Source organism: Apteryx mantelli, chromosome 4 (assembly GCF_036417845.1).
Source record: "Apteryx mantelli isolate bAptMan1 chromosome 4, bAptMan1.hap1, whole genome shotgun sequence".
In the NCBI taxonomy this organism is placed as follows: Eukaryota; Metazoa; Chordata; class Aves; order Apterygiformes; family Apterygidae; genus Apteryx; species Apteryx mantelli.
In genome coordinates this window covers 79,009,808-79,030,363 of record NC_089981.1, presented here as the reverse complement: position 1 = coordinate 79,030,363, position 20,556 = coordinate 79,009,808, and the positions used below count along the sequence as shown (strand labels likewise).

Here is a 20,556-nt window from a genome sequence, read left to right as displayed (position 1 = left end):
AGATTCTTTCAGAGGTCTCATTCTAAACAAGTAATTTCATTAAAGGATGATATAAGGTAATTTAGATACAAGAAATTCTAACAACTTTCAAGGAAAAATAGCTTCTTTTTGAGGCAATTTTCTTGGAAGCTTCCTGGAACATTTTAACTATGCAGAAGTCTGGTGATTAAATCGGAACCAAGTTCTCCCAAATTTCTGCTGGAGCTTTGTCTGCTGCTTTTTGAAGGAGACAAAAATGGTTGTATCTGCCACTTTTCCTGGTGTGTTCCCTGGCCTGAGACATACACTCCTAAGGTTCTTCTCCCCATGAGAGAGGGCAGCCTTGCTGCGCCTATGCTTCAGACTTCTAATTGGAGCCCTGGGCCAGCTTAATGCAGTTTGGATTCTCCTCAGAACTCATGCAATTCTTTGTTAAATCTATCTGAAGCATTTTCCAGAGATGTTGCAGTATCCTGCTCTTCAGACAATACAAAAACTAATCCAACTATAGAACTTTAGGAAAAAATTACATTAGGAGGTTAAAAAAAATTACAATCTAAATGCTAGTTTTGATGCATCCAGATAGCTCTTGAATTCTTGCTGGGCTAGAAATCCCAGGCCCTCTATACTTCAGTAATGAATAGTTTATGTAGGGTAAAATATCTGTAAGACTAATAACTATGTGATCTCATAGAAAGAACTTTTATTAAAAAAAAAGTAAGGAATCCAAATGCTCCTAAACTGGCATGTTACTCTGAGACCTTTTGTAAGCTTTCCAGGCAGAATCACGTCATTCTTAGGTCTGGAATGTCCTGAACCCTGTTTTGACATGTCCTGTGCCATCTCAAACATGTTTCAATCTGTAATGGACAAAGTTCCCGGATGCTTATGTTTTTGGAGGATAATTTGATAAATTTTGTCACGTTACTTATTCTGTGATCACTTTCCTGTTATAAGTTAATGCTGATTAATTTAAGTTATAACTAATAATAACTCTTAATATCTGACTTAGCTTTAGACCCCTCAAAATAAATTAATTGGACTAATTGGGGAGGGGAAACACTCTACCTGCCCACTTGGAATGTTGAGAAGGGACCGTTTTCCTCCATGTCTTCTCCATCCATTTACATCATTCTTAATCTCTGTAAATCTAGATACCCAATATCTTCCTAGATAGGTATGAGAGAGATTCATATATGGTGTGCAGACTAACACATTTTTCACCTTTTTTCATGTTTGTATGTATGTATTTTACATTTCCTTGAATGTCCTTGCTTTCTTCTTGTTCATCTGAATTCAGTTCATCTCTCCCTGTTCATTCTCCTTTTCTTAAGTATTATTGTTTTTTGTAGTCCGCTGCTCTTCTGGGCACTGAACAATAGTTCCCCTCAAGAAGTTAGAGGGAACAAAGATACTTCTCATGTAGTGCATACTAGCCAACAGGGTGCTTCCTGTTTTGCAGGGTGGAAAATACCTAAACTGGACCATTTACTTAATCTATGCATTTAGTTCCCACTTTTACAGATCTGATACTGCCTTTCATCAGGCATGGCTTTTCAGTTTTATGAAAATATTTAGTTGCAGATGTCCATGGTGGGGGGGAATGAGAAGTCCTGTCCTATTTAATTAACCTCCTACTACAGTACTTCATTTCATCTATTCAACTACAGTACTTCATTTCTTGGATTTTTATTTATTTATTTTATTTTATTGCTAACTCAATGAAGCATGTAGAGAATTGCCTCCAATTGCTTGGCCCTTATTTAAAAAAAAAAAAAAAAAAGTAGAATAATTTAGAATAAATGAATGCTTCAGCTGATGCGTAACATTATGTACATTAGCTCATAGAATAAACTTTACCTCAGGAGTTCACTTGTTACTTTTCAAGAAGTAATGCTGTGCTTTCACTGTCCTAAGGCTTGATATTCACTGACACTGGAAATTTCAATGCCTGTTGTCACAGCCGTATCCTTTTAGAGTTGTCTCAATATCATTTTTGATTTAATGAAATAGTTTGATATTAAATTATTGTAAAGAAGATGGGATTTCAGGTATCTCCATTCCTTTGTTTCTGTAGTTCATTTTGGGAGACAGGTTATGAAATTCACTGCTTCTGTGTTGAACTCTTAAGAGCTCACTGTTGCTTGAGTTTCCAGGCTGTCCCTGTGTCTCTTTGAGCAGCTTTCCAGTTCTGAGCAGGAGATTCTTCTGGTATTTACAAGGCCAACTATTCCTTTTCAGGCCACCTTTAGAGTTGTCTCTCTTTTGTGTAGCTTGTCATCTGCAGGTCGGTGTTTCCTCTCATCTTTTCCACAGTCTTTGGGTTTTTTGTGCAGTGCTGTGACCTCCTTTCTCTGACACACCTATGACATGTTCACTGACTCACTCATTTAATTTCCTGTCCATCTAGTCTTTGGGCACCTAGCATACCTCCTTCCCACCCATAAGTTTTTCCCAGACAGGAGAACCTTTTCATTTCTCTATTGTTGTCTCTGCAACTGCTTCCTGATCCAGTCGTTGTTAGGTTTGTTCCCCCTCCAGTCTTCCTCAGATCAAAGTGAAGAAAGTGAAAGTCCCTCTGGCTAATTTAGGAGCAAGGAAGTTGAACCTGTTTGTCTTCTCATATTCCTACAGGACAATCTTACTCTATAGCTCTTACCTTTTCTTGCTTGCTAAAAATAAGCCTGTTCTTTATGCAGCTGGAATATTCACTATATTGTGCTTGGACATACAATCCTTCAGTGTCCTTATGGAGACCCATTTGGCTGGATCTCTTGTGTAAGTGCACTGAATCATGCTTGCATTATTTTCTTGAAAGAATGAAGAATGAACTTGCATGTCATTCTTGAGTTTTACAAGGTAAATTACAGCTTTTTGTGTTTTTTATCTTCCACAATATTAGAATTTTTAGAGACATAAGAAATTGGTAATGGGGTTTAGTATTTTCTTTCATGTTTAATATTTAAAAATCCTTAGGTCCAGGTTTTGGCTTGCAGCTTGACTTTTGCTATGACGTACATGCTTTGTTTCTGGCTCATGTCTTCATCTTCTTGTGCACAGGCTTTAAAAAAAAGCTGAAGTGTGTAGGAAAAGTATATAACAAACACAGCATAGGTTATTTACATAAGATTGTATCATATTTATCTTGACTGTAATGTTTGCCTTTCCTGTAGTCTCTGTTAATAAACTATCCTTGTTATATTTCACACGGTATGGTTTTCTGTCAATTTAAACAGTAAAAATTAAAGTAATGACTTTCTTGATCTTCTGGTATTCAGTTTTTGCACTGATTTGTTAGTATTACAAAAATAAAAATTAAATATTTCACATTTTTATTATAAGATAAATTGTGCGTATTCTTATATTTTTAGTTCAACCCAATAACTGTGAAAGAAATGTGTATTGCTTAACATTTTCCATTGACTGTGAAAAGTGCAATGAATCAGGCTGATCATAGCTGACAGCTGGCTTGATCTTGCCATGATTAGGTCTTTCACTGCTGGGGCAAAATCCACTAGCCTTTTCCATTAACTGATCATTGATGAATGTAGAGAGACAGCTTTACATATTGATAAAGAATTTGGGGAAACCTTTATTTGATATGGAATAAGATAAAAAATATTTTTACCTCCTATTGATTGCACTGAACCAAAAGCCATCCAGGAGCTCATAAAGATGTGTGTGGTTGTTGATGGGGCTTGTTTACAGCAAACAGAGCAAACAGCGTAGACAGAAAGTAACAGAAACTGGAGTTGAAGCAGGTTGAAGCAATGCAAGAGTTTACAGCTGATGGGCAATGCTGCAAAATAAAGATGTGCTCTCTTGCAGTTACATGGGAAAATAGCAAACAGGTAATTAATTACTCTTCAAAATTTGTTAGTCTCACGCTTCAGTGGACATACTATTTAAGTACTGTGTTGCTTTCTCAGTTGATTTTAAGTGATTGTGGGTTTCATTGTCAGATGACCCAAAATACAGACCAGTTTCTTTTAGATAACTGCTTAGCTCGGATGAAATGAAATTGAGTAAATCAGATTATTGTTTGATGGATGCATTTGCTATCACTTTTAAGTTATAAAAACCTAATCAAAAGGGGGTTACTTCAAAATGTCATGGTCAACTTCTGCTTTTAATAACTTAGTTCTTGTGGGATGTGCAAGTCACATGCTAAGTTTCAGAATGTATCTTTCAATTACAGGTTACTTATTTTCAGTACCTCTTTGTTTGGAAATGTTTTATTATACCAGTCTCATGTAAACAATATTACATTGTGACAGAAAAATGTGGTATTGAAACCATTACTTAAGGGAAGAATAAACACATATTTGATACTAAACATGTTATTCGTGAGACTTATAATAAGTGCGTTTTAACCATAATGACCTAGCATAACAATAAGATGTTGTTTTTCTTCAATATCCAGAAAAATATAGTTCCAGAGCTCTATTTTTAAAGGAACTTGGACAGTGTGTTTTGAAAGTTTGAGGCATGCCTGTTATTCATAATTACTTTGAGTATAAGGGTTGGTATTACAAACAGGTCTGAAGTTCTATACACAACTGTTAATATGAGCAGGTTTAAGACTGTTACAAGTCTTAAGGCTGTTGTAAGTGTCTGCAGGGATAAGGAAACAAGTGATATTTTAAATAATGACCTCCAGATATTACTTTCTGATATTGTAGAAGCCAGTTTGATATGATGCACTGTAGCAGATGTTCATTATATGGTTAAATCCATTTGAAATTTTGAAAATGTATTTTAGCTTTTGGTTTGTTTTTCATTATGTATAATTAAATTCTGGGGTTATTTTAGCTGTTTTGCCCAAAAGAAAGGGCCATCTCCCATCTGAGAGTTCTAAGAAAACGATATGAGTAAACATGGAATATTTGGAGTCTGTGGCTTACGCTGGACAGGCTTTAAACCCTCATACAGGATGAATTTTGTATCGGCAAGTTGGAGGAACTGCTAACAGGGTAGTCTAGTTTAAGGAGAGATATTGGGATTTTATCAAACATAGATAAAGTGAGACTTTCCAGAAAACTGTGATATAGTTGAAGCATATTTAGTTATTCAAAGATACTGTTAATGTGTTTATTAGCACAAATAAAATAACATTTTTATTATAATTTTCTGAGTAAAACAACCAGATTACATATGTAAATATTAACTTCAATATTACTTGATTATCAGCAGAATGCAGCTAATTGTATTTTTCTTTAATTCCCAATATTCTGGTTGCCTTTTCTGGGTTTGATTAGCTTGTTCATTTCCATTAAGCTAAAAAAAGGCATGTGCTGTTATCATTGGATTCTTTAAAATGGATTTCTGCTACCAGCATCTTTCTGACCTAATTAAAAAAAATGCAAGGCAGAGCTGTGAATAAAGCCATTAAACTGGAAACAATGTCATCCATGTAGAGATCCACAAAAACTCTATTTTTGTTTATTTAAAAAATGATATTGCTTTTGTCTTTTCATAGTGTCAAATACAGATTTTCACAAAAAACTTTCAAGTTGTCTTTGTTTTACGTGGCACTAGGACCACCTCTTATGTAAAATGTGGTCGAAGTCTGTTAGAATTCTTACATTTGATGATCTATTTCTAGACTGAGGCTGAATGTATTTCAGACATGTAAGGAGGTCAGAATGAATATTCCATCCTGTGTTTTCCTTTCGTGTTGCTCAGGTAGCACAAAGGGCCACATGCATTCCGTATAAGGCCTATTTGATACAGAACTAATATATAAACTCCTAGGTCTTCCATCTGTTGTCCCTGTCGCTACTGCCGTGCCAAGGACAGGGACCAAAAGTGTGCTCTGGCTGTTATTCTCAGCAGCCTTTAAAGATTTGTTGCTGGGCAAGTTAAAGTATCTCCTAAGCTGTGTTATTTTGAAGGAGGGTTAAGGCAGAAAAGTCGCGCTTGCCTGGTGGTCCTCTGCTGCCCCTGCCAACGTTAGCATGGGACAACTAAGAAATCTTTTCCTCGATTCTGCGGGCAAAGAAAATTGTTTGTCTTTCCTGCTCTGGCAATTGGGTAGTGGTGTGGTCAGAGCCGTGCTCGTCCTTTCCTGTAAAGGCGGCACAGGGGTGGCCCGTGCAGAACTGCCTGTTTCTGGAAGGCTGAGAAAGCACAGAGCCTTGATCGCAGACTGGTGTTTACTCGCTGAAGAAAGCTCCAGCCTGCTCCTGTTGGTTTCATAGCTGCCAGTCTGCTTCGTTCTGGAAACAGTCATTTGTGTAGCACATTTCACTTCCTTCTTCCATCTACTCTTATACCTAGTGCCAGCTACATAAAACCCCACAGAACTTAGGCCTTTCAGCTCTGTGGGGTTTTATGTAGCTGTATAGATTACTGGGTTTTGGCAGCTCTGCAAAGATAAATCTCTAACCTGGAATTAAGTTTTGTTTTTCACCAGTTGCCCTAGGAAGAACAGCTACTTAAAACTGCTATAGATTATAGAAAATTGAGTCTTTTGACATGTGTAGCAAAACCAGAGTATTTACTTTGCTTTTATATGTAGGCTTTGCAAGCCTTCTCAGGAGCAACTTGCAGTACCTTCTGGCATTTGTTGCCCTTCCCTATTAGGCTGGTGAAGACAGTATTTCCTTTTTGCCATGGCAGAGTTTTGTGCCTCATTAGGGAACCCCACATGAGGGAGTAAATTCTTGAAATCCTGAGTCCAAAGGAGTTATTACTTCTTGTATTCCTCTCTCTGCTCCGTTTTCTGCCGCTGATTCAGTGCCAGTCCTGGCCTCTGCCTGTGTTCGTTTTATTTATTTTTTTCCTGTTATCTCTGGCTATTGATATGTTGCTGCTGTTTTCCCAACATTGATTAAAAAAAAAAAAAAAAGTCAAAAGACTGTTGGATTCTCTCCTTATTGCTTGAATATCTGACTACAATACATTCTTCTGCTTGTCAAAGAAAAGTGAGTTCAGATGCAATTTTTCCATTACTGTTGTGGGTGGCCAATGAATAAACCATTTCATAATAGTGCAGAAGTATGTAGACTGAGTAAAGAAAGAATGAGGAGGTTGTGACAAGAGAAAGAACAGCATAGTCTGAGGATAGAAATAAAGGAAGGAGGATCAAGAAAATGAAGTTTCAGAGTAACAAGACTGACATGTAGAATAAATATTAAAGGAGGTTTCTTTTTTTAATTAAATGTCTAAGGTATGACTTGTTTTGAGGCTGCTTATAAACTGGTTTCCACACTATTTAATTATTGCCATACCATTCATCTCACCTTTCTCAAAATATTAATCATCAAATGGCAACATTTTAACCTGTAGTGGGAGGGTAATATGGCAGAAGCTGAAACTCCAGTTGATTAAAAGTACTGTCTCGCACCATGGCATTTTCAAATGACATGCTATAGAAAATAAATACAATTTTCTCTAAGATGCTTGTCAATACTAAGAAATTAGGTAGTATAGGTGCAAAGTATTTTTGTCCATATGAGACATCCATAATATTTTCTCAGTGCCTGATAATGCTGTGTTTGCTCTATAGCATTTTATTTAGGAGTTCGTCTCTATGTTTAAACGCTTATCAATGTTCTTTGAATCGATGAAAAGAAATTTACAGTTCAGCAAAACTGTCTCTTTTGATGTATCGCCACATAGCAAATGAATCTGTGGACTCTGGAGGAGTAGATATTTGTAGTGGTTTTTTTGTTCCTCCTTTAGAAGGCAGTTCTGTAGGAGGTAGGTTGCTCTTGCTGGAGGAGAAAGGAGGAGGTCTGGACCTCAGATGTGATAGACTCATCTTTGCTATGAAAGATGGGCAACTTCATGAATGAAATAGTTATTAACTTGTATGAGTATAAACTTAGGAATCTGAGAAACCAACAACCTCATTAAAGAGCTGAGCAAACACATGGCTCTTTTTGCCTTACATAATATTAGGTCCTGAAGAAGGACTTTTGACTGATTTCCTCCCCCCCGCCAGTAGTTTTGTTTGCATACAGTTTATTATAAGCAAACTCAGTTAAGATGAAGTGCTCTAAAGAAATTAATTGATTCAACTAGATCTTTACAAGGCAAAACTCAGTAATTCTTATGACATTTCATAAACGATGCTGCCTGTTTTGGAGACCTGAAATCAATTACAATCTTTCTGAAAAGAGTCAACTTGACGTTGAAGAATTCTGCTTGGTCTGTACTACTTTTGCCATGTGGATGAAAAAGAAGCAACTGCGAGTGAAGTTACAGGTTTAAAACTTTTTTTCCTCAGCTGCCTCTTCTTTTCATTCCTAGATACTATGTAGTTACTTTAAGTGAAAGATGCACTTACTGGTATTCGGTAAGGTAAACATTAAAAGATTTCTCATAGGGAGTTTATATTTAAATGTTTAATTATCACTGTTTCCTGTGCTTTTTTGTTTTGGCCTGTATAGAAATTTTTTTAAGCATCACACTTTCTAAATGGAATATTTTAATAGTTTTATATGCTAATATTTGCCTTCACCTTTTAATTCATCTTCTATCTTACATACAGTAATAATACAGGGTTTTTAAGACATTATAAGATATGTTTTCAAATATGCTTGTTTAGATCAGTACTAGTTCTGAACTTTTGAATCAAACTTTTTTATTTTCTGGTGCTTTTACACACCCAGTTTTATTGTCATTGTGCACTCTGTGTTTCATTTTGGATTTAGAAAATCTGTAACTTTCACTTGGTGAGATTGCCTTTTTACTTTGAAAAATGTATAACTCTGTAGTTACCTCTTCTTGAATCTGCATATATTTTTAAGCAAGACTTTTTAGCAGAATAAAATGTTTTTCTTGGACAGTGTTTTTCTGAAAAATACTAGTAGTAATAGAATGAACTGTCAATGTTCTTAACTTTAACTGATTATCAAAGCAGAAAGGACGGAAACATTGTAATGATTTTGCCTAGTCTCATGCAAGTTGTGCCTATTTTTGAACAGAGCTTATAGATTTGGGGAAGATACTACCAAATTCTTTTTTCAGTTTTGACTTATGAAATCAATGATTCAGAGGAAGCCTTGAAGCCATTTGGAACCCCCTTTGAGACATACCTACAGAGTCCAGCAGAACCAGATGTAGAGATTTAAGTTCTTCTGGTGGAAGTTCATGGCCAAAGAAGTCATCAGAGCATGAACATGTTCTAGGAGCAGCATCTGTTATTTTGCTGTTGTTTTCTTGTCTCAAGTGAGCAGGTTTTGACTTGTGGATGGCACTTGGAAAAACTTCCTTATTTTCTTACCAGATTTGAGCCTTTAAGTCTGTAATTAATAAACTGTCTCTCTTCCATTTAATAGCTGGTGGCCAGAATTGCACACAAGCTATTTGGGCTTGAAGAATGTTGTGAAGGAAGTCTGTCTGTCATAAGTCATGCTAACTTAAAAAAACAAACAAACAAAAAAAAGTACACCCTATTAAGTTCAATCTTCTTCCTTTTTAAATTACCACGTTCACTAACAAAGTGTTGAAATAGAAAATCAGTGTTTTGGGTGTTTTTTACCTTGCAGAGGACCTTGTTGTCAGACTAGATCACAAAAGAACTGCATTGGAAGTCAACGGGGTAGAATCATAAAAGTAGGGGAGCTAAGTCACCTTTTTTCTTTGCTCTGGGATCTGTGATGCTTGATTCAGCGAAGGGAGGAGGGAGCAGGTTTTTGGTGGGTTTGGTTCTTCTTGCACAGTCTGTAAAACTTTTTGACCATATTCTCTTTTGCGAACATTCATTTGAAACAGTTTCAAATACAGCTTTCAGTAGATCCAAAACATTTAATTCTCTTTGTTTTTCAACAATATTGACTGTAATGGGGATAGAAAATGATGTAAATGTAACTTCGTTTACTAATAATGTAGTCACGTGGTTTGGTGAAGATGCTGCTTTGTTTATTGAATTATTGCAATGCAGTAGTCTGGCTTTGTGTTGATCTAATCAACTGACTGAATTATGTGTAAATATCTTGCAGCAGATGTTATGCTATTTTGAACTTTCCAACTTTTCTGGCACAATTTTTCAAAAGTTGGTATTCTCTTTCAGTAAAAAACAGTGCATTTCCAAGGTTGCAGTGTTTTGGGTTTTTTTGTTTGGGAGTTTTGTTTTTTTTTTTTCCCTGAGTAGCAAAGCAGATATTTGGTGGTAGCTTTTGGAATTTGTCTTGTTACACTGCACTTCTTAGCACATGGTGTTTTTTTTTTTTTAATAAAATAAAAATAAATAAAAAGTCATTGAATTGAAGTAATTGAATGTGTAGTTTTAAATTACCTCTGTTTTGCTGATTAAAGACTATGAACATATTGAAATAGTGCATTCTTTTTTTCTTAATATTTGGTTTCACATGTTGTCACAGCATTGTATAAATTGCAAATCATATTCAGTAATTATTTATCTACACTGATTTTGTAGATGATTTATTAGTTTTGAAATGCAAAGTGATAAACCCCCACTAATTTCTCCTAAATATTCCATAAAAAGCTTTAAACAACAGTAACTTATTTAAAAAAAAAATCTATTTTTGTATTAACTGCAAAGAGCCATTCTTGTTTCTTTTTTCTAATGTGCATGGAGTTTTTAAAGAACTGGATTCTTTCTCATCTCTATTTTCAAGGCTCAGAGCTGAATTTGTCCCTTTTTAACAGTGCTAAGCACTCTTTCATTGCATGCTGTATATAACTTACTCTGTTTATATAAAGGTGAAAAGTCTATATTCAAGCCAAAAATGGGAAGTCTACTGTTCCAGTACAACAATAATCAAGGAATTAAATATTAATCTAAAAGCTGGAACTGTGCCAGGTTTACGTCTTTGTTTGTATCTCTATTTTGTCTGTTTCTAGTTTCCCTCCCCTCTTTTTGTCTGCACTTCTTTTGCTTTCAGTATTTGTCTTCCAGTCCCTGTGTTGATATATCCCAGACCTACATAGGCTCCGTGAATCTCTTAAGAGATTCTAACACAATCTCTTAAACAGCTTCTTCTGAAGCTGCACACAAATGCTACTCATCCCAGCAGTAAATGAGGTGGAGCATCCCAACTGTTTCCGAATTTCTTCTGACTGGCTGCAGCAAAATTAAAATCTTTTGCATGTTCTCCTGCTCCAAGTTGTGCCATTACTTGTTGCGCTTAAACCTTCATCTCACTTTAGGCTTTTAACACCTAGTCCATTGACATGAAAACAAAACCTTTAAATCTTAAAAGGGACTCATCAGGTCAGGAGCTTAGACTGAATCAATGAACCTTTTGGGACAGCCAGGAACGCTGTATCTCCATGAGAAAGAGAAACATTCACCCATAGTTAGTTCTTTGGACTACATTTAACTTTCAGTACTGGTGGAAGAAAAAAGTTGTGAGAAATTGTTCTGGGGATCTGATGCCATGTCAGCAGCTGCCCCAGTGATTGAACAGCTGGAGCATAATTAATAATGTAGCACTATTAATTGTTATACATTGACATGGGCTAATGCAAATCTGTAATGTAATGCATTTAAGTCCAGTCCTTTGATTCACACTTTACTTCCTTCGTTATAGATTCTCACTGTGTGATGGACCTCTACAAAAGCTTTCTTCACCACTACAGCAGGGCTCAGATTTCCCAGTGTTAAATTTTCATCTAATGCTGTTTTTCTTCCATGATTTGTTAACTTTCTCCAAAGCTTGCCTTTGTGACAGAGCTGATGTCATTGATTAAAAAAAAAAAAATTCTCCCTGCTTTGTAAACCAAGAAATGTCAAAGCACTAGTCCAGATTTCGGTGCCTCTAGAGCAGAACAGCAACCCCTGCTGTAGAACTGCCTTTATTTGAAATCTTGCTTTGGAGCTTTCAGCAAGACTTAGTTTCATCTGTGCATGCAACAGCTGCATGTTTGTGGTCATTTCAGCGTCTCCTTAAAAGGATGGCAGATCACTGGATGTTTTTCTGGAACTGTTTTTTCAGAGAGAAAAATCAAGTAGTTTGACTTCTCTTTAATTAATCTGTAATTAAATTCCTGTGACTATAAACAGAAATACTTATGACTGTGTGAAGGACACTAAAGGCTGCTCTACCATGAGTATAAATGTTCAGACCATACATGACCAGTTCTTTCTGAAACAGCTGAATACTATTTTAAATTCCTCTTTGCCCAAGTTCTTTATGTACCATAATCAGCACTACAAGACTTGTACTACCTGTGTTCATCTAAATCTACACTGAAAGAGAAGAAGCTTAAAGGATTAGGTCACTTTAGTAGAAAAACTGGCTACTTTTATCATGTTGATAAGCAAGCCTTGCTAATCAAATAGAGCTTCTTGGAATGGCACAAGCTTCCTATGTATCTTCAAGGAATTTCTGTCAGTCTGTTTTGATGTACCTAGCTGCCAGAGTAATTCTTCAGGCTACTCTAGCTGCAGTGGATACAAAACATCAGTTTTAAAACATCATAGCAAAGGGGACAGCAGTAAGCAGACACTGGGAATGGGAGGTGGGGGACTATGTAAAAAAGCTTTTGTCTCTTTAGAGAAGATATGCAGCAGCTTGAGTTGGTTGTCTAGCATAAGGAGAAGCAATTGAGAGTCTGAGCTTTCCCTGTTAACAGATAAGACTTATGTAGCCTGAAATCTAAAGAGACTGTAAACACATCAGAAATCTTGAGTTCAGCCTGTGGTCTTTGGAGTTTTGTATCTATCCTTTAGTAATAATTTTTTTGTTTCATTTGTCTAAAATCCATCATCTTTACCAGTGAGGCTTTATGAACTTTAGAAGACACAAAGGTGGTTTGGTTTTTTTCTTTTCTCTTCTGCAGCTTATTGTAATGAGGAGGGAGTTCTCATCTAATTAAAGGGAGCTATTGGTTAAAGAAATGCAGTGTTATCGGTCTAAAAATTATTTTGGAAGGCTGTATTATCAAAAGAGAAAGAGCTCTCTTCTTGTATTTGAACTGTGAATCTTGTCTGGAGGCATCAAACTTGATTTCATAATCAAGAGTCTTGGCTTGATCTGACAAAATGTCTTTCAGTTTATTTTAGCATCTTAACACATACCATATGTTATCTGCTGCTTCAAGAAAAGTGATGGAGGTCCATGTGGAAGTCTTTGACACATAGCCTCTGATTCTGTTGGACTTCTGAGCTCTCAGGAATATAATGTTGCTCAGAGGAGTACTTTTAGTATACTGTATGATTTTACTTCAAGAAAGTGAACAACTCAAGCCCTAGAGGACAATAAGGCAGCGATTTTTACATAATGAGACAGGGAAGGTTGAAACAAAACTTTGTCAAAAAATGATTCTTCCATGGAAGTGATGCACTGAATCATATTGCCCTTACTGTGCTTCATTTGCCAAGGGAAATCAACCTAGCAGACCATGAAAGCAGGAAAATGCTGCCATTAACCCAGGTGTGTTTTGAAAAAGTAAGTTTGATATCAGCTATTTCAGAAGTGAAAAGTTTTTCAATAAGTCTGTGTGGACTATGAGAGAAGGAAATGAAGATTTATTTTCTTAATAAGTCTGGTACCCACACCAAGTACTATTTTGGTCCTATGAATAGATCATCTGAAGCGTAGCTTTCTATCATTTCTATTGATTCTAATTTTCCTTTAGAAAATAACACATGACAGAGTATAAATGTTTCTCTTAATTCCAGTGTGGTTGTGTTTGATTCTTGTTTGGTGTTCTTTGGGTTTGTTTGATTGTTTTTTTGCCTGTTTACATCTTGCCTATGATCAATTCATAATGTCTTCTGTTTGTAAGACCTAATTCCTCAGAAACATAATATAGGCTTTTATACATATTCTTCCCTGTGACTAATGATCTGAGAACTACTGTGTTGGCATCTGGACAAAGTTGGTTAGTGGTAGTCCAAAATGCTGCAGATAAGGCAAAATGGAAGTCTGTGTCATCTGGGGTGTATGCATGTATTTTTCTTTTTTCTAGGGAAGAGGAGGAGGCTTTTCAGTGTGGTATTTGTTCTTCACTTTGATACAATTTTTTTGGTTTGGGGATTTTTTTTAAATTTGGGATCATCTCTTAATTAAAAGTTCAGTCAGTAATACCTGCTTACTGATCCAAAGTGCATCAGCTTTACATCACTTCACTTTGTGTAATACAAGTACTTTTTTCTCTTCATTCTTTTGTCTGTTAGTGTTTTCATCTGTTTCATCTACTTTTCCCCTTTTGCCTTTTCTGCCTTTAATATGTATATAGTCTTTGTCCTTTCTGCTCAGAGCTTCCTTATTCACTAATATGCATCCATCATTTTTCTTCCTCTGAGGTTTGGGGGAGGATGTGTGTGTGAAATTCTTGCTGTCTATGAGACAGCTAAGCTCCATATTTTAAGCTTTTCTGATAGATGCAATGGCAGAACAGTTTGGAAATAGAATACTTTCAGTGGCATACAATCTGCTGATGGCTGTGAGAGAATTCACAATAATTGTTTCATTTTGGGGATCTGGAGTGTAGCAATTTCAATGTCACGAGTAGAAACTGTGAATTTTCCAAATACATTTGAAAGATCTTCAGTTGAAGACTTAGTGGGTCTGAAAAGTCCTGCATGCCTGAAAGTACAGAACAAAAATGCTAAGATATTTCAGAGAGACTGCACACTAATTATTAGAAATAAAAATGTCTTTTCATATGTTTGCTTATAAATATATAAAAGTTCACTGTATTAAAAGGAAACAATTGCTAGAATCATGAAAATCTGATACGTTCAATAAGTTGCAATGGTAGCAGTGCAAATAGAACAAGTGTTCACTGGACAAAGTGTGTTCACGTTATTGTAGAAAGAATAAATAAGTAAACTCTGGATTGTGCAATTCTAAATGGCATTTCAGAAAATCTAAGTTATGGTGCTTGTAATGTCTTTAATGTTGCATGATAGGTGTGGTTCAAAGGCAGAAGATTACTAAATCTGAGTAGGATTGCTTAATATGAAACTTATTAAAGACTGCATGTTTTTAGCTTCTAGTGTCAGAACATTTAATATACATAATCATATTAATGTAACATTTTGCGGTCTGCAGGTTGGGAATCCTCGCGTTGAGCTCACTCTTTCTGAACTTCAAGATATGGCTGCCCGACAACAGCAGCAGATTGAAAATCAGCAACAAATGTTGGTTGCTAAGGTAATAATTTTAGCAGCAAACAAAATGTAGAGATCATAATAAATACAGATTTCCTTCAACATATGCAAACCTAATTTATCGCTACAGAAAAATGCACCAATTCATTCTAGATAAGCTAAAGAAAGAGAAGAGAAATCCATTGTTTTAACAAGTAGGCAATATGAAACTTTTCAGTTTAAATAATATTATAATAATCTTTGTCAAGCCAAAAGTTATGTGTCTTTATAAAAATATTGCTAGATTTTATTTGTTTCTTTTGTGAGGCTCATTTCATAATCTGTGATAGACCAGGCTTAATTCTATGCTCATACTTAGTAGTTTATTTACTTCAGTATAGTAACAGTGGAGTGAGAAGAGAATATGCCCACTCTGTATGTATTTATACATTACATTTCCATAGTCTATGAGGTGTAAAAATCCAGATATATTTTCAGAGCTGGGAGTGGAGTTAATGTTTTCAACATTATTGTAGGTGTTATAAAATACAGTATGCACTGGATGCTTGGAGTTCAACACAGTGTATTTAAAAGGAATAAGCCTAACAATTCTGTTGTTCTTTTTTGATGGAAATAATTTAGAAGAAAGAGGCACCTTCTTTGTGTTCCCAGTGGATGGGCTGTTATTTTAAACTGGAACATTATCTTACCGTAGGTCAGCTCGTCTAAAGCAGTCTACTGGACGTATTTTGTCTTTTTTGGGAAACTGGATAACAGCATTGGAAGCCCACTGCAACAGCTGGGAAAGTGTTACTAGCAGCAGAAAGCAAATGCTGGAGGAAGCTTCACAGATGTGTTTGAGTGTTCAGGCTAGGACTGTTTGTGCATATATATGTAGATTTGATACTTGGTCTGAAACTTTTGAATTTCTGTGCTCTAAAACATATTTGTTTATGTGTAAATTAATGTTAAGAGTTTCTCTAGGAGAACTGATAGATGTTTTAACTAGATGAAACTTTTTCTGACTTCTGGAAAGAAAATTCACTGATCATAGTGATGGATTTTTATAAGTCAGCTTTGTTTTTAATTAAATGGGTAATAGGTACCTTTTGTCCAAAATCTTGTTTTGCCAGGAGCAACGTTTACGTTATCTGAAGCAGCAAGAACGTCGTCAGCAGCAGTCTGTTTCTGAGAGCGAAAAGCTTCAAAAACTTAAAGAACGAGTTGAAACCCAGGAGACAAAGCTGAAAAAAATCCGTGCCATGAGAGGACAAGTAGATTATAGCAAGATCATGAATGGCAATCTGTGTATGTGGAATTTTTAAGTAATTTATGTAATTAATTTACTATTCAGTGCATGACTAGCAAATAACAGTATGTACTGTAGTAGGATTTTAGATAGAATGTTTATTTTGTCTTACAGAGCCTTGTTTTTAGGAAATTTGTACATTAGGTAACTTTTTTGTTTCATATGGTCAGCCATAAGGTCAGAATAAGTGGTCAGAACAACTATTGGAAATATTTATAACTGTTAGCAAATTCCCCACACATTATAATTTTATATATTTTATATGCTGCATGTATATGCTAGATTTAAAATTAGTCTGTTGTACTTCTCAATACCTGTAGAAATTAAAAATTAGCAAGTAAACTATACTTGTGCTTTACTTATTTGTTTTTTTTCTTATTATTATTTTGTTAATCATAGCAACTGAAATTGAGCATATCAGTGCCATGTTCCAGGAAAAGCAGCAGGAACTACAGGCTGCAGTGTTAAAAGTGGATCAACTTACTCAGCAACTGGAGGACTTAAGAAAAGGAAAACTGAATGGATTTCAGTCTTATAATGGACAGATGACAGGACCTGCAGCAGTAGAATTAAAAAAATTGTATCAAGAGCTACAGGTAAGTAACTGAGAGATGCTATTTAAATTATATCTGTAGATTAACAAAAGTAATATTACTGCCCTCATGTTGTTAGGGCAATTGATTCTGGGACATCCCATAAAACGGGTATGTTGGAATGTTGTTAATGTGTAAGGTCACAGTAAGTATATAATCCTCACAAAAGAGAACTTCATTAGCTTTTGGAGTTCCTTTATGAAATATCCTTATGCCTATATGCTTCAGATCAGTTGCTGTATATTGGATGCATTCTACATACATGTTCCTGAGAGTCCACTTGCTTCTTAGAACATACTTTCTTTCACTGTTTTCTTTTTAAGAATTCTTGGTTGTAAATGCTAATTTGACAGGTTATGTCAAAGTACAGAATTAGAGACTCAGAACATAGCTGGTCTACTTTGCTCCAGGTTTTTTAACACCATGTTAAAAATAAATTTGACAGTAGATAAAATGAAGTAACTATCATATCAACTGCATTTTTTAAGATTCGTAACAGGCTTAACCAGGAGCAGAACTCGAAGCTTCAGCAGCAGAAAGAACTCTTAAACAAACGTAATATGGAGGTGGCTATGATGGACAAGCGAATCAATGAGCTGCGTGAACGACTGTACAAGAAAAAAGTTGAGGCACGTCAAAAAGAAAACATTCCTGTAAGATAAACTATTAAAAGGGCCACACTTTAGTTTTTCAAGAGCCTATAGAAACTACGTAAAGTGTCACTTTTCTCCAGCTGAGTAATACAACTTCACCTAAAGAACTTACTTGAAGAAAATATTTTAAGATTTTCCTTAGATGTCAGAAAACTCTTAGACAAAATGTCTTTCCTTTTATTTTTCTTTATAGTACAGACTATACTGTATTTAGATTTATAGCAGTTTATATTTGTAGGAAGGAAAGGTTGATAATGGGCTGGTGCTTCAGAGCACATATTAAGTTTGGATTATTTATAAAATATTAATCTTCCAATGTGAACATTTTAACTTCCATTCCTGGAGCAGAAAAGTAATATAAATGTAAATGGTCTGATGAAGTTAGTCATAATAGTTATCTGGGACTTTAGATAGAAATTAGTTGCATAGACCATTTGTCTAAGGACGAGAGAGAGCACTTCTGGATTCCCATACATATTCCCAGCTGGAGGTAACACTTACCAAAAAAAAAAAGCTGTTTGATCATTTAAGAACTCATTTTAGCCCACTCGCCTAAGAAGAGGCAATGAAAAGAGACCTTGCACAGAAAAAAGTGAAACATATGTACCATGGCTGAGAACTTTAACTTTTGAGGTTGTTTATTTTAGGGAATGAAATTTGTCTTTCTACTTCCTGTTTTTGTAGAAGCACAGAGTACGGTCAATTAATTATTACAGTAACAGCTACTGTGTATGGTTCTAGATAATTAAATTTAAACTTCCTGTTCATGCATAAAAAATGCCTAGATTAGATGGAAGTTCACATGTTTTGATTTGTCTATTTTTAGTTGAACCGTATTAATGGAACTTCATCACCCCAATCATCCTTGAGTGCTTCAGGAAGGGTTGCAGCAGTGGGACCTTATATCCAAGTTCCAAGTGCTGGCACTTATGCTGTACCAGTAGATCCAGTTAAACCACAGTCTCTCACCATTGCTTCTAGCTCAACACACGGAAGATCAAAATCTGGTAAGCACTTAAGTGTAGTGTTTATTAATATACATTGTTTGGAAAGGAGTAATAAGGAAAAGGAGATTATCCTGTGTCAGGATAAGCTCTGTATTGGAGGCAGATTTTAGATACGTTGATATTGTTCTGTGAATTGGACATTAGTCATTTGATACAAAACATTTTTGACTCTTTCCATGATTTTTTCCTAGGAGACTGAGAATATTGTCTTTGTAATTTTGCTAGCTGGTACACCACTAAAAAGGAACACATGCGTCTTCACAGATTTCATGTTCTGTCTTTAACAACTTTTCAATTAGTTTGAGTGTTTCCGTGTAATGATGGAATCAACTTTGTGGCAAACTGTATTATAAACAACTTTACAGTATGTTGCCTTTTCTTAAGTAAAACAAAGCTATTGAACTAGTAAGAACAGTATCACTTCTCAGAAGGAGACTCCAGCTGAGATATGACAATTAGTGGTTCCAGCACAGACTATTTTGAAGCATTTCTGAAATGGAGTAACCTTAGTGTTGATGCTGGTTAACTGTTTCTGTCTTCATTAGCAAAGGAGCCCCTTCAGAATACTGCCCATATCTTGCTATCCGGAATTCGGTCCATGTCTCCCATAATTAATAATTCCATCTATGTTGAAAATAGAAAATACTGGTTTTTATTTACATTGAAGACTGAAGGAGGCAGGTCATGCTATTTGTGCCTTGAGTTTTTATTCTAGCAAAGCTTACTTGTCTGGTCAGTTTATCGGTAAACATCTTAGCAAAAACAGAATACTGAAAAAGTGGCTGGCAGGAAGAACCTGCTTAATATAGATAAAAGTGCACGGTCCCATGGATCTGACCACAGGGCTTGGTTTCAGTGTTCTTCTAGGAGAGATCTAAAAATGGGATAAGGGATGACCACTAGAGCAAAGCTTCTGCAATATTCACATGTTTTGCAGTACTTAATACTGAATAGTCCAGCAGAGCTGGCAGAATGCTCCCAAATGGGGAAGAAGAGATGGAGGGAAGACTGCTGAACATTTCTGTAGGATAGACCCTAACAATTTAGTAAGATCTGTGAAATAATCTTCTACCAAGGATATGTCATTAGTCATGCTTATTCTATATGAGCAAATACTTGCCAAAAGTTTAATTTTCAGACAGAAAATTAAAGATAGCACTAAAGATTTGTCTGTGTTCTGTTTTTGTAGAAGCATGTGATATATCTAGTTCTAGGACATAATCTACCAGGCTTATTGAAAGAACAGGGGGAAAAAAAACAAACAAAAAAACAACCCAGTCAGAAAGTGAAACCATCCAAATGGAGCTGGAAAAAAACAGTGTTTGATATCAGTGATGTAATAATACCTTTAATTTTAATCAAATATTGTACAAACCCCATCACTCTGTTTTTACAGAAAGATCTTAAGAGTATACAATGCTTTAATTGTAGGGTAAAATGACAGATTTGGTTTTGGACATGTGGATTCCTTTTCCACATACAGGAAAGGACAATTCATAACTTTTAAATTCACAGTCCAAAAATAATTCATTATTTTGTAAATATCGACCAATATCAATACATGCCCACTTCTAGAACTATCTCAAGAGATTACTCCTTTTTATAAAAGGGATTATTCTGCCTTAGCACTGACTTTGTTTATAACATAAAGTCTGAAGATATTTGAAGAAAATCCCTCAAGATAGATTTATGTAAGAAGTTTATCTACTCACAGGAAGAAAAACAATTTTGAGTTTTTTTTTTTCAACCGTCCCGTTTTTATTTCTCATGATCTGAGTTTTCCTGTTCTAATTTCTCCATTGTCATTGTTATAATTTTTCCACCACTTTTTTTTCTTTCTTTTTCTGTGTAACTGGATCTGCCTTGGTGTGTCCAGTAGAGACAGACTGTGGGTGTGTGAAAAAATCTCCAGACACCTGGAAGGTTTCTGATTTAGACATAATAGTGGATCCTATTCTGTCACCTCCCACTTCTCTTCAGTCTGCTGCTCACAATGTCATCC

At 35.6% G+C, this 20,556-nt stretch overlaps 1 protein-coding gene across 1 annotated transcript in view; it reads left to right on the top strand.

Moving 5' to 3' along the window:
• The window catches only part of PPP1R13B (protein phosphatase 1 regulatory subunit 13B), a 74,947-nt gene that overhangs the window by 41,720 nt on the left and 12,671 nt on the right, over window positions 1–20,556 (top strand). The window contains exons 5-9 of the mRNA XM_067295054.1: window positions 14,955–15,056; window positions 16,126–16,300; window positions 16,701–16,897; window positions 17,383–17,547; window positions 18,374–18,554. Of these exons, the coding sequence (XP_067151155.1) occupies window positions 14,955–15,056; window positions 16,126–16,300; window positions 16,701–16,897; window positions 17,383–17,547; window positions 18,374–18,554 (820 nt within the window). The remainder of the gene's footprint in view (window positions 1–14,954; window positions 15,057–16,125; window positions 16,301–16,700; window positions 16,898–17,382; window positions 17,548–18,373; window positions 18,555–20,556) is intronic.